This window comes from Oncorhynchus gorbuscha, linkage group LG05 (genome assembly GCF_021184085.1).
Source record: "Oncorhynchus gorbuscha isolate QuinsamMale2020 ecotype Even-year linkage group LG05, OgorEven_v1.0, whole genome shotgun sequence".
In the NCBI taxonomy this organism is placed as follows: Eukaryota; Metazoa; Chordata; class Actinopteri; order Salmoniformes; family Salmonidae; genus Oncorhynchus; species Oncorhynchus gorbuscha.
Window position 1 is genome coordinate 72,815,936 of NC_060177.1, and position 13,002 is coordinate 72,828,937.

The 13,002-nt window shown below is 43.0% G+C and overlaps 1 protein-coding gene across 3 annotated transcripts; it reads left to right on the top strand.

Moving 5' to 3' along the window:
* Positions 1–442: 442 nt before the first annotated feature.
* Positions 443–12,990, top strand: trmt2a (tRNA methyltransferase 2 homolog A). Of its 3 annotated transcripts, none has more exons than XM_046351087.1 (12): positions 443–569; positions 854–1,485; positions 1,839–1,947; positions 2,961–3,142; positions 3,494–3,608; positions 3,993–4,108; positions 4,196–4,307; positions 11,523–11,645; positions 11,873–11,948; positions 12,165–12,281; positions 12,366–12,462; positions 12,565–12,990. In XM_046351087.1, exons 2-12 carry the CDS (start codon positions 857–859, stop codon positions 12,764–12,766), a joined length of 1,878 nt encoding a protein of 625 aa, XP_046207043.1. In that variant the 5' UTR covers positions 443–569; positions 854–856; the 3' UTR covers positions 12,767–12,990. The 3 variants fall into 3 exon arrangements, with proteins under 3 accessions (XP_046207043.1, XP_046207044.1, XP_046207042.1); XM_046351088.1 differs by having other exon boundaries at positions 467–597; XM_046351086.1 differs by having other exon boundaries at positions 512–650.
* Positions 12,991–13,002: the final 12 nt, after the last annotated feature.

The following is a 13,002-nucleotide window of genomic DNA, read 5'->3' on the forward strand; positions in this document are numbered from 1 at the left end:
GTCCACTTCGTTTGTTACATATTGTAGTTTTGAAAACAGAAAACACATTTGAAAGGGCTTTACTATTTTAACGGGCTTTACATTGAGCCATAAAATAATGTATAAACGTATAAAATGAGCAAATTAAATCGATGAGAAAATTTGCATAATGTCGGCAAAAATCAATCTCGTTCCATCTTCTCCCACTGCCGGTCACTGGGCTTCCTCTCATTGCCATATTTGGTAGTGAGTGGAAACGCCAACCGGATGCTTCAACGCCAACCGGTGAAATATCGGGCTCGGGTTTATCTGTAGATCTAGCAGCTTCGTCAATTCCTGTGTCGGAACATTTTTTTTATTTGTTCTAGATTTATCATTCTACCATAACACAATCAGCAGGAATCATGCAGAAGGCATTCAATAAATTGTCAGTGAAAATATATAGTGACGTATTTTTTTCTTAACGCCTCATGTCAAAGTTCATATTTTCCACGTGTCCCACAAGATGGCAGCCCGCAGTTTCTTATAGTCAGAAGTGAATTGCCCATAAGCAAATATTATTTGTCAGAGCTGTAAGAGCAAAAGTGAAGGTGATTTTATTGTTTGCTCTTCTGTTTAGTAAGTCCTAGGCTAGCCGTTATTTTCAGTGCTAAATTATGCTCGTGCTTTTGGTAATTTGCTTTGCTTAATCTCAGCCACTTTGCTACACTCATTGTAACTTAACTACTCCGTAAGATCTGCATAACTAATGAAAGCAGTGCAGAAGTAGTGCATGTCTGATATGTGTATTTTCAAATGTCACTTATGAAATGCAGACTGATAGTCCAGATGAAGCACACTTTTGTTAATGATGTCCACTATCCCCCTCAAACAGAACATGACAGATGTTGGTGACATCCAAATGGTAGGTTCTCCATCACTGAATGAGGAGAAGACATCTGACCCCAAAGAAGATGCAGTAGATGGGGTGAAAACAGATGAACCCAAAGCTGAAGGTGGAGGAGAAGATGCAGCTTCTTCCGACCCCAATAATCTGTACCGCTACGTCCAAGCGGACCTCTTCACCTCTGAGATCTTCAAAGTGGAGATCCAGAACCTTCCCAAATTCATCGGTTTCAACGACTTGAAGAAGTTCCTGGAGAAGCATCGCCTTAACCCACACAAGATCAAACTGTTCGGGAAGCAGACGTTTGCCTTCGTCACCTTTAAGAACGAAGAGGAGAGGGACAAGGCCATGAAGATGGTGCACGGCATGCAGTGGAAGGGCCGGGTGCTTAGTGTGCGCCTGGCCAAGCCCAAGGCGGACCCTATGCTCAGGAAAAGGGGGCGGGATGGGGCCGGGAGTGCCGGGCAGCCCCCCTCCAAGCGGAAGGAGGCAGAGGAGGACGAGGCGCCGCTCAGCATACAGATCGCCAACGTGGTGACGCCCCTGTGGAATGTGCCTTATGAGGAGCAGCTGAGGAGGAAGGAGCAGGAAGTGGAGGGGGTGCTGCAGAGACTGGCCAGGTACAGAGATGTGTATAGGCCCATGCCATGCGTGGCTTCTGGTTCACTTCACAAGAATAACCTCAAGTGGGGCATCGATAGGATTACTGCAGTCTATTGCATTATATCCTGTCTTATTATATCCTGCCATGAAAGACACCACAGAAATGTACTAATGAGATGACTTCATACTTTATAGATGACTTTAAGGCCTTTATCTGGTCCTTCCTTTGCTCTAATGAACAGAACAATTGGACATCTTTATTTGAGTATGTCTTTAATAACAATTGCCTACAGAGAAGTCTGTTACTCAAACTACACAAAGGAAAACTGACTGTACATCATGTTATTATGTCCTCCCATTTTCTGTTCAGAGAAATAGGCAACACCAATAAAGCGATGCTGCCCTGGCTATTTGTGCAGAAGGAGAAGTACAAGAGAATGTGTTGCCCTCTGGAAGAAATTCGCCCATCTCCGTCACAGGTACAATGCAATACTGTAGAAACCTCTCTGAGTGCTGTTGTTTTGAGAACCCCAGGATGTTATATTTAAGCAATAAGGCCCGGAGGGGGGGTATATGGCTAATATGTCAGAGCAGATCACTGCAGCTGTACATAGCCCATCTGTAATTAGCCCATCCAACTACCTCATCCCCACACTCTATTTATTTATTTATTTATCTTGCTCCTTTGCACCCCAGTATCTCTACTTGTACTTTCATCTTCTGCACATCTACCATTCCAGCGTCCACCATGGCCTATTTATTGCCTTACCTCCCTTATCCTACCTCACTTGCACACACTGTATATAGACTTTTTTCTACTGTATTATTGACTGTATGTTTGTTTACTCCATGTGTAACTCTGTGATGTTGTATGTGTCGAACTGCTTTGCTTTATCTTGGCCAGGTCACAGTTGTAAATGAGAACTTGTTCTCAACTAGCCTACCTGGTTAAATAAAGGTGAAAAAATAATAAATAAATAAATACCATGCCAAAGGGCTGTTCATTTGCGCAATGCAGAGTGTCTGGATACAGCCCATAGCTCTGGTATATTGGCCATATACCACAAACCCCTGAGGGGCCTTATTGAGATAATAAACAGGTTACCAACGTAATTAGAACAGTAAACATGTCATTTTGCGTCAGCCAATAAGCATCCAGGGCTCGAACGACCTGTTTATAATAGGCCTACATATGGCTGCCTGCCCTGGCAACCTGGGGTGAACGTTTGCTGTCGCAGCTTGTACAGGTTTTCTGTGACTACATCAAGAACCTGAAATCATTATGCCTTTTTTGTTGTGGGGTTGATTTAACTAAGTCCAGATGCACTCTGGCCTTTTGATCATCCTGCTGAAAATGAGTATCTCAGCTACTAGCAAGGCGTTTGACAACCTAGTGTCTTAATGAAATACATACACTGACTGCAGTCCCTGCCTGGGTATGCACATGCTGAACTTTGACCCTAAGCATCCTTTCCCTACTCTTATCATGCAGGTTGAATACAGGAACAAGTGTGAGTTTGTCATTGGTATTGGAGCGAATGAAGAGGATAAGACCATAGGCTTCAGACTGGGGAAGTACAAAGGGGGCTCCTGTGCCGTGGTGGGACCCTCAGACAGCATCCATGTCACCACTGAGGCCAAGAAAGTGGTCAGTGAGTTCCAGAAATTCATCAGGTATTAATGTCATCTTACTGAGAGGGAGGCCTCATCTCTGTCCTGCACTGATCCCGCCCTGATCACAGGACTCAATGTCACGTCTCAGTTAAATATTCTGGCCACTGTATCAGATCTGCCCCATATACACTATTTGATCTAGATACTGGTTTTAGCATGCAACAAGAAGGAATCCAAAACAATGCTGCACACAGCAATACAATAGCCTGGTGGCCTCAGATCTGTTTCTGCTGAATAGACAACTTTTCTGGCATAGTTTCAACAGCTCTAGGACAACCAGGCCAGAAGAATGGGGGTGCTAGATGTAAATAATGTTATCACCTTCTTTTGAACCATAATTTATCTACACAGGACAACCCCATACTCAGTGTACAGCCCTGAGACATACGAGGGCCACTGGAAGCAGCTAACGGTGCGGACCACAAGGACCAAGCAGGCCATGGCTATGGTGTTCTTTAACCCACAGGTACAAATAAAACATTCTTCAATGTGATTAATATTACATTATAAACTGGGTGGTTCAAACCCTGCATGCTGATTGGCTGAAAGCTGTGATATCAGATAGTATACCACAAGTATGACAACTTATTTTAACTGCTCTAATTACGTTGGTAACCAGTTTATAATAGCAATAAGGCGTTGCATCGTGCAAAAGAACAGGCCTTAGCCGTGGTATATTGGCCATATACCATGGTACAGAAATGTACACATGCGTTCTGATCTAAGAATCACTACATTCATCACTGGATTCTTCAGCTGAACAATAATAATAATAATAATAATAACAATATAAGTGTAGTGACTCTCCTTTCAAATCCTGTCATTTATTCTCGCCTTTTCTACTTTGCAGAAACTTGAGGAAAAAGAACTAAATGTCTTGAAGAGCTCTATGAAAGAGTATTTCACAGAGGGTGACGGGAAAGAGAGTGGTGTAACTGCTCTGTACTTTGTGTCAGAGGGACAAAGGTAAGATCATTAGAAAAACAACAATTTAACGGTGTGAGAATGCACATGGAAATGTTGTGATTGACAGATAATGTTGTATTCACTAAGGCAATCCCCTAACCCGGAGGACTTGCCGTGTGAGCTGGTAGCTGGAGAGGAGTGTATTCACGAGGAGCTTCTTGGCCTGAAGTTCAGGATATCCCCCCATTCTTTCTTCCAGGTGAGAATCCCATGTCACGTATCGTAGCTGTAGAGTCTTCATCCTATTTACTTACCATCTTCGGTCCATTTGGCATAGTTTTTAAAATTATATTTCAGTATATTGAGATAGTGTTGTATTTCCTCCACCATTTTAAGAGCCTCCAAGTTAGTGTCTCTGAGGTACAGCACTATGAACTCTGTTCTATAGCTGTAAAATACAGTGGGTATCATATTTGGATTTCTTCACATTTTAAAGTGGGAATAAAAATGATTTAATTGTCATTTTTTTGTCAACGATCTACACAAAAGACAAATTCTAACTTTTTAATATTAATGAAAAATAAAACACTTGATTGATTAGATAAGTCTTCACCACCCCTGAGTCAATACATGTTAGAAACACATTTGGCAGCGATTACCGCTGCAAGTCTTTTTAAGTCTCTAAGAGCTTTGCATACCTGGATTGTACAATGTAAAACTAATTCAAGATGTTGGTGGTCATAGCTTGACAGCCATTTTAACTCAAAAAGCTGATTTAAATTATTATTATTATCATTATTATTATTTTTTTTTCACCTTTATTTAACCAGGTAGGCAAGTTGAGAACAAGTTCTCATTTACAATTGCGACCTGTCCAAGATAAAGCAAAGCAGTTCGACACATACAACGACACAGATGGAGTAAAACAAACATACAGTCAATAATACAGTAGAAAAATAAGTCTATAAAGAATGTGAGCAAATGAGGTGAGATAAGGGAGGTAAAGGCAAAAAAAGGCCATGGTGGAGAAGTAAATATAATACAGCAAGTAAAACACTGGAATGGTAGATTTGCAGTGGAAGAATGTGCACAGTAGAGATATAAATAATGGGGTGCAAAGGAGCAAAATAAATAAATAAATAGAGTAGGAGGAGAGGTAGTTGTTTGGGCTAAATTATATATGGGCTATGTACAGGTGCAGTAATCTGTGAGCTGCTGCATTTAAGTAAAGATTTAAGTCAAAACTGTGACTTGGCCTCTCAGGAAAATGTACTGTCTTCCTGGTAAGCAACTCCAGTGTAGATTTGGCCTTGTGTTGTAGGTTGTTGTCCTGCTGAAATGGGAAATAATCTCCCAGTGTATGGTGTGAAGCAGGTTTTCGTCTAGGATTTCGCCTGTGCTTAGCTCTATCTCATTAATTTTTATCCTGAAAAACTCGCCAGTCTTTGCCGATGTCAAGCACACCCATACCATGATTCAGTCACCACCACGCTTGAAAATAAGGAGGCAATTAATCAGTGATGTGTTGTTGGATTTGCCCCAAACATAAGGCTTTGCATTTAGGCCAAAAAGTGTGTTCCTTTGCAGTGTTTCTTTTCAGTATTATTTTAGTGCCTTGTTCCATACAGGACGCATGTTTTGTAATATTTTCACTATGTCATTTACAGTGTATTCAGAACCCTTGACCGTTTCCACATTTTGTTATGTTACAGCCTTATTCAAAAATGGATTAGATAAATAAATACATCCTCCATCTACACACAATACCCCATAATGACAAAGTGAAAACAGGTTTTTACAAATGTATTTAAAAAAAAAAAAAAAAAACTGAAATACCTTATTTACATAAGTATGCTATGAGACTCAAAATTGAGCTCAGGTGCATCCTGTTTCCATTGATCATCCTTGAGATGTTTCTACCACTTGGAGTCCACCTGTGGCAAATTCAATTGATTGGACATTTGGAAAGGCACAGACCTGTCTATGTAAAGGTCCCACAGTTGACAGTTATCATGAGGTCGAAGGAAGACCAAGCCATGAGGTCGAAGGAAGATGGCGCCGACAGTGATGGTCGCCTTGCTTCGAGTCCTTAGGAAACTATGTAGTATTTCGTTTTTTAAAATTTATTACATTGTTACCCCAGGAAATATTATTACATACAGCCGAGAAGAACTATTGGATAAAAGAGCGATGTCAACTTACCAACATAACGACCAGGAATACGACTTTCCCAAAGCGGAACCTCTGTTTGGACCACCACCCAGGACAACGTATCTAATCCCAGAAGCGGACCAAAAACAACAGCGCCGCAGACGGAGCAGCCCTTTAGCAAGGACTGTTCCCCCCCTCTCCTTCTCCATGGCTGACTTGAGTAAAACACTTAAACGTGTTAACCCTCGCAAGGCTGTTGGCCCAGACAGCATCCCTGGCCGCGTTCTCAGAGTATACGCAGACCAGCTGGCTGGTGTGTTTACGGACATATTCAATCACTCCCTATTCCGGTCTGCTGTCTCCACATGCTCGAAGCTGGCCACCATTGTTCCTGTGCCCAAGAAGGCAAAGGTAACTGAACTAAATGACTACTGCCCCGTAGCACTCACTTCTGTCATCATGAAGTGCTCTGAGAGACGAGTCAAGGATCATATCACCTCCACCTTACCTGACACCCTAGACCCACTTCGGTTTGCATACCGCTCCAACAGGTCCACAGACGATGCAATCGCCTGCACACTGCCCTATCCCAAAAATAATACCTATGTAAGAATGCTCATCATCAAGCTGGAGGCCCTGGGTCTCAACCCGTCCTGTGCAATTGGGTCCTGGACTTTCTGACGGGCCGCCCCCAGTTGGTGAAGGTAGGAAACATCTGTACTTCGCTGACCCACAACACTGGGGCCCCACAAGGGTGTGTGCTCAGCCCCCTTCAAACTCCCTGTTCACCCATGACTGCGTAGCCAGTCATCAAGTTTGCAGACAACACAACAGTAGTGGGCTTGATTACCAACAACCACGAGACAGCCTACAGCGAGGAGATGAGGGCACACGGAGTGTGGTGTCAGGAAAACAACCTCTCACTCAATGTCAATAAAACAAAGGAGATGATTGTGGACTTCAGGAAACAGCAGAGCGACCACCCCCCTATCTACATCGAAGGGACAGCAGTGGAGAAGGTGGAAAATTTTAAGTTCCTAGGCGTACATATCACAGACAAACTGAAATGGTCCACCCAAACAGATAGTGTGGTGAAGGCGCAACAGTGTCTCTTCAACCTTAGGAGGCTGAAGAAATTTGGCTTGTCACCCAAAACTCTGATAAACCTTTGCAGATGCAAAATTGAGAGCATCCTGGTTTGGCAACTGCACCACCCTAACCTCAAGGCTCTCCAGAGGGTGGTGCGGTCTGCACAATGCATCACTGGGGGCAAAACTACCTGCCCTCCATGGCACCTACAGCACCCGATGTCACAGGAATGCCAAAAAGATCAAGGACAACAACTACCCGAGCCACTATGTCCTCTCACTGTCAACTGCGTTTATTTTCAGCAAACTTAACGTGTAAATATTTGTATGAACATAAGATTCAACAACTGGGACATAAACCGAACAGGTTCCACAGACATGTGACTAAAATAAATGGAAATGTGTCCCTGAAAAAAGGGGGGGATAAAAAATCAAATGTAACAGTCAGTATCTGATGTGGCCACCAGCTGCATTAATTACTGCAGTGCATATCCTCCTCATTGACTACACCAGATGTGCCAGTTCTTGCAATGAGATGTTACTCCACTCTTCCACCAGGGTACCTGCATGTTTCCGGACATTTCTGGGGGGAATGGCCCTAGCCCTCACCCTCCGATCCAACAGGTCCCAGACGTGCTCAATGGGATTGAGATCCGGGTTCTTCGCTGGCCATGGCAGAACAATTACATTCCTGTATTGCAGGAAATTACGCAGAGAATGAGCAGTATGGCTAGTGGCATTGTCATGCTGGAGGGTCATGTCAGTCTGATAATGCTGTGACATACCGCCCCAGACCATGACGGACCCCCCCATCTCCAAATCAATCCCGCTCCAGAGTACATGCCTCGGACAAAACCACGACTCGTCAGTGAAGAGCACTTTTTGCCAGTCCTGTCTGGTCCAGCGACGGTGGGTTTGTGCCCATAGGCGACGGTGTTGCCGGTGATGTCTGGTGAGGACCTGCCTTACAACAGGCCTACAAGCCCTCAGTCCAGCCTCTCTCAGCCTATTGCGGACAGTCTGAGCACTGATAGAGGGGTTGTGTGTTCCTGGTGTAACTCTGGCAGTTGTTGTTGCCATCCTGTACCAGTCCCGCAGCTGTGATGTTCGGATGTACCGATCCTGTGCAGGTGTTGTTACACGTGGTCTGCCACTGCGAAAATGATCAGCTGTCCATCCTGTAGCGCCGTCTTAGGCGTCTCACAGTACGGACATTGCAATTTATTGCCCTGGCCACATCTGCTGTCCTCATGCCTCCTTGCAGCATGCCTAAGGCATGTTCATGCAGATGAGCAGGGACACTGGGCATCTTTCTTTTAGTGTTTTTCAGAGTCAGTTGAAAGGCCTCTTTAATGTCCTGAGTTTTCACAACTGTGACCTTAATTGCCTACCATCTGTAAGCTGTTAGTGTCTTAACAACCGTTACACAGGTGCATGTTCATTCATTGTTTATGGTTCATTGAACAAGCATGGGAAACTGTGTTTAAACCCTTTACAATGAAGATCTGCGAAGTTATTTGGATTTTTACGAATTATCTTTGAAAGACAGGGTCCTGAAAAAGGGACGTTTCTTTTTTTGCCGAGTGTGTGTATATATATACTGTGTTTTATACCATCTATTGCACCTTGCCTATGCCGCTCGGTCATCTCTCATCCATATATTTATATGTACATATTCTCATTCGCCCCTCTTAGATTTGTGTGTATGAGGTAGTTGTTGGGAAATTGTTTGTGCAGTAAGATCTAACAAGTAATCTGTCGGAACTACACTCCCATTGACATCTGCTAACCATGTGTATGTGACCAATAACAGTTGAATTGTCTGTAGAGCTCTGAGACAGGATTGTGTTGAGGCACAGATCTGGGGATGGGTACCCAAACATTTCTGCAGAATTGAAGGTCCCCAAGAACACAGTGGCCCCCATCATTCTTAATTGGAAGTAGTTTGGAACCACCAAACCTCTTCCTAGAGCTGATCACCCGGCCAAACTGAGCAATCAGGGGGGGAGGTCCTTGGTCAGGGAGGTGACCAAGAACCCGATCGTCGCTGACAGAGCATCAGAGTTCCACTGTGGAAATGGGAGAACCTTCCAGAAGGACAGCCAATACTGCAGCACTCCACCAATCAGGCCTTTATGGTAGAGTGGCCAGATGGAAGCCACTCTTCAGTAAAAGGCACATAACAGCCTGCTTGGAGTTTGCCAAAAGGCACCTAAAGACTCTCAGATCATGAGAAACAAGATTCTCTGGTCTGATTAAACTAAGATTGAACTCTTTGGCCTGAATTCCAAGCATCATATGTGGAGGAAACCTGGCACCATCCCTTTGGCGAAGTATGGTTGTGGCAGCATCATGCTGTGGGGATGTTTTTCAGTGGCAGGGACTGGGAGACTAGTCAGGATTGAGGGAAAGATGACTGGAACAAAGTACAGAAAGATCCTTGATGAAAACCTGCTCCAAAGCACTCAGGACCTCAGACTGAGCGAAGGTTCACCTTTCAAAAGGACAACTACCCTAAGCACACAGCCAAGACAATACAGGAGTGGCTTCCAGCTATAGCCCGAACTTGAACCCAATCAAACATCTCTGGAGAGACCTGAAAATATCTGTGCAGTGACGCTCCCCATCCTACCTGACAGAGCTTGAGAGGATCTGCAGACAAGAATGGGAGAAATTCCCCAAATACAGGTGTGCCAAGCTTGTACCGTCATAATCAAGAAGACTCCAGGCTGTAATCGCTGCTAAAGGTGCTTCAACAAAGTAATGAGTAAAGGGGTATGAATACTTATGTAAATGTGATATTTCAGATGGTAATTCTTTATACATTTTCAAAAATGTAAAAAAAAAAAAAAATCTCTGTCATTAGGGGCTATTATTAGAAGGGGGGGGGGGTTTCAATTGAATCAATTTTAGAATACGGCTGTAACGTAGCAAAATGTGGAAAAAGTCGAGGGGTGTGAATACTTTCTGAATGCACTGTTGGTCATTATTGTAGAGTCACTATGTTGATCCATCCTCAGTTTCTCCCATCATAGCAATTGAACTCCAATGGCCTCATGGTGACATCCTGAGTAGTTTCCTTCCTGTGCTGCAGCTCAGAAGGATGACTATTTTCAATGTTTCTGGGTGGTTTAATACGTCATCCACAGCATAATTATTAACCTGACCGTCTTTAAAGAGATATTCAATGTCTGATTTGTTATTGTTACCCATATTCCAATCACTGCCCTTCTTTTATGAGGCTTTTGAAAAGCTTCCTGGTCTTTGTAGTTGAATCTGTGTTTGAAATGCAATACTTGACTGAGGCACCTTATAGATGTTATATGTATCGGGACAGAGGAAGAGGTAGTCATTCTAAAATCATGTGAGTCCATGTACACTGAACGAAAATATTAAGCAACATGCAACAATTTCAAAGATTGTACTGAGTTACAGTTCATATAAGGAAATCAGTTAATTGAAACAAGTTCATTAGGCCCTAATCTATGGATTTCGCATGACTGGGAATACAGATATACAGTGGGGCAAAAAAGTATTTAGTCACCAATTGTGCAAGTTCTCCCACTTAAAAAGCTGAGAGAGGCCTGTAATTTTCATCATGGGTACACTTCAACTATGACAGACAAAATGAGAAAAATAATCCAGAAAATCACATTGTAGGATTTTTTTATGAATTTATTTGCAAATTATGGTGGAAAATAAGTAACAAAAGTTTCTCAATACTTGACCTCTGGCAATGACAGAGGTCAAACGTTTTCTGTAAGTCTTCACAAGGTTTTCACACACTGTTGCTGGTATTTTGGCCCATTCCTCCATGCAGATCTCATCTAGAGCAGTGATGTTTTGGGGCTGTTGCTGGGCAACATGGACTTTCAACTCCCTCCAAAGATTTTCTATGGGTTTGAGAGAAATAAGCATTATGTGCATATGGAAAATCTCTGGGATCTTTTATTTCAGCTCATGAAACATGGAACCAACACTTTACATTTTATATTTTTGTTGCAAAGTCACACTTTACTCCTGAAGTAATTTAGGCCTTCCTCAACAAGGGGATGAATACTTATACAACAACCATATTTTAATTATTACAAATGTGTTTTCCCTTTTGACATTATTGCGTATCCTATCCATTGACCCACAAAAATCACAATTATATTTCAATCCCATGTTGTAACACAGCGAAAAAATGCAAGAGGAATGAATACTTATTATACTCGCTGAATGTCATTGACCAGGTGAACACAGGGGCAGCTGAGGTGCTGTACTCAGCTGTAGGAGAATGGGCCCAGCTGGACAAGGACAGCACTGTGCTGGACGTATGTTGCGGGACAGGAACCATTGGCATCTCACTGGCTAAGGTACTATAGAGAACAAGAGAAATGTGTTCGTTGACTTATAAATAAAGACACAATGGCATCCTACATACATAACAAGCAGGGTTGGGGGTCAAGTGCATTTCAGTTAAGGAAGTAAACTGAAATGGTATTTAACACAACCCTGATTACAACTGTATGGATCAATCCGTCTGGAAATGGATTAGTCCCTTTCTCTGTTGACATTATGAGTCGCACCCTGTGTCCTCCAGAGGGTGAGGAAGGTGATTGGGATAGAGATGTGTCAGGAAGCAGTGAAGGATGCCAAAGTCAACGCGAAGATCAATGGTAAGAGGCTAAATCATATTGGTGCCTGGCATCTACTGACACTTGACCAATGAGGCCAGAAAGAGTTAAGCCTGACATACAGTACATGTTCAAATCTAATATCTAAAATCATACATATCTAACTCTTGAATATTCCCAACCCTCTGCCTAGTCAGTCCCCAATACATTTGTTCTAATGCTATGAGAGAAAACCTGACTGTGACTGAAATATTTCAGGGCTGAGTAATATTGAGTTCCACTGCGGAAAGGCTGAAGATGTGTTCCAGATGGTGCTCAACGCTGTCGTATCCCCCAGCATCACCGCCATCGTGGACCCACCAAGAGCGGGCTTACGTATGTTACAAAATATACTGAATCAGTTTGTCCATGCACTGTATATTTCAATTGAGTGACAGTAATTGATTGTCTACCATCTAGATTCAAAGGTCATTCTGGCAATCAGAAGAGCGGAGCATCTGAAAAGGCTGGTTTATGTGGCATGCAATGCCAAGGCAGCCATGAACAACTTCATAGAGTGAGTATAATACCCTATCCTTTTCATTCTACACGTGCAGACCAAACATTCAGTATGTCATCTCCATGGGGATTCTTCTGGTTCTAAATTTGATCTGTGTAGTCTGTGCAGGGCTCCCTCCAACCGTGTACGTGGAGCTCCGTTCCGTCCGGTGCGGGCAATGGCTGTGGACCTCTTCCCCCAGACCATGCACTGTGAGATGCTGCTGCTCTTTGAGAGGGTGGATTACAGCTCCAAGAGCAGCAGTGAGAAACCTGAAGAAATGACCCAGGGCACTAGCGAGAAACCAACCACCACAACTTAGTAGCACAACCGTTGACCCTTTGCAGTCTCACTATCTGCTCATTAAGTTCAACTGTTTTCTACTTAATGTTCTACACGTTAATATGTAATCAACGTTATATGGATTCTGTAGTTATACTGTACCATTAGGGGCAGGATAACACTGCATTTCAGTTTTATTTTATTACTGCCTTGCTGTGTAATATTGTTTTACAACTTAAAAATAAAAAGATCTCAGTAAAATAAGCCCTTGTTGAT

Excerpts from the sequence above, each read along its gene's own strand:
- trmt2a (XM_046351086.1), top strand. Across the intron at positions 1,486-1,838 it reads GTGCTGCAGAGACTGGCCAG|AGAAATAGGCAACACCAATA; the intron begins GTACAGAGATGT and ends TTTTCTGTTCAG. Across the intron at positions 12,463-12,564 it reads GCCATGAACAACTTCATAGA|TCTGTGCAGGGCTCCCTCCA; the intron begins GTGAGTATAATA and ends TGATCTGTGTAG.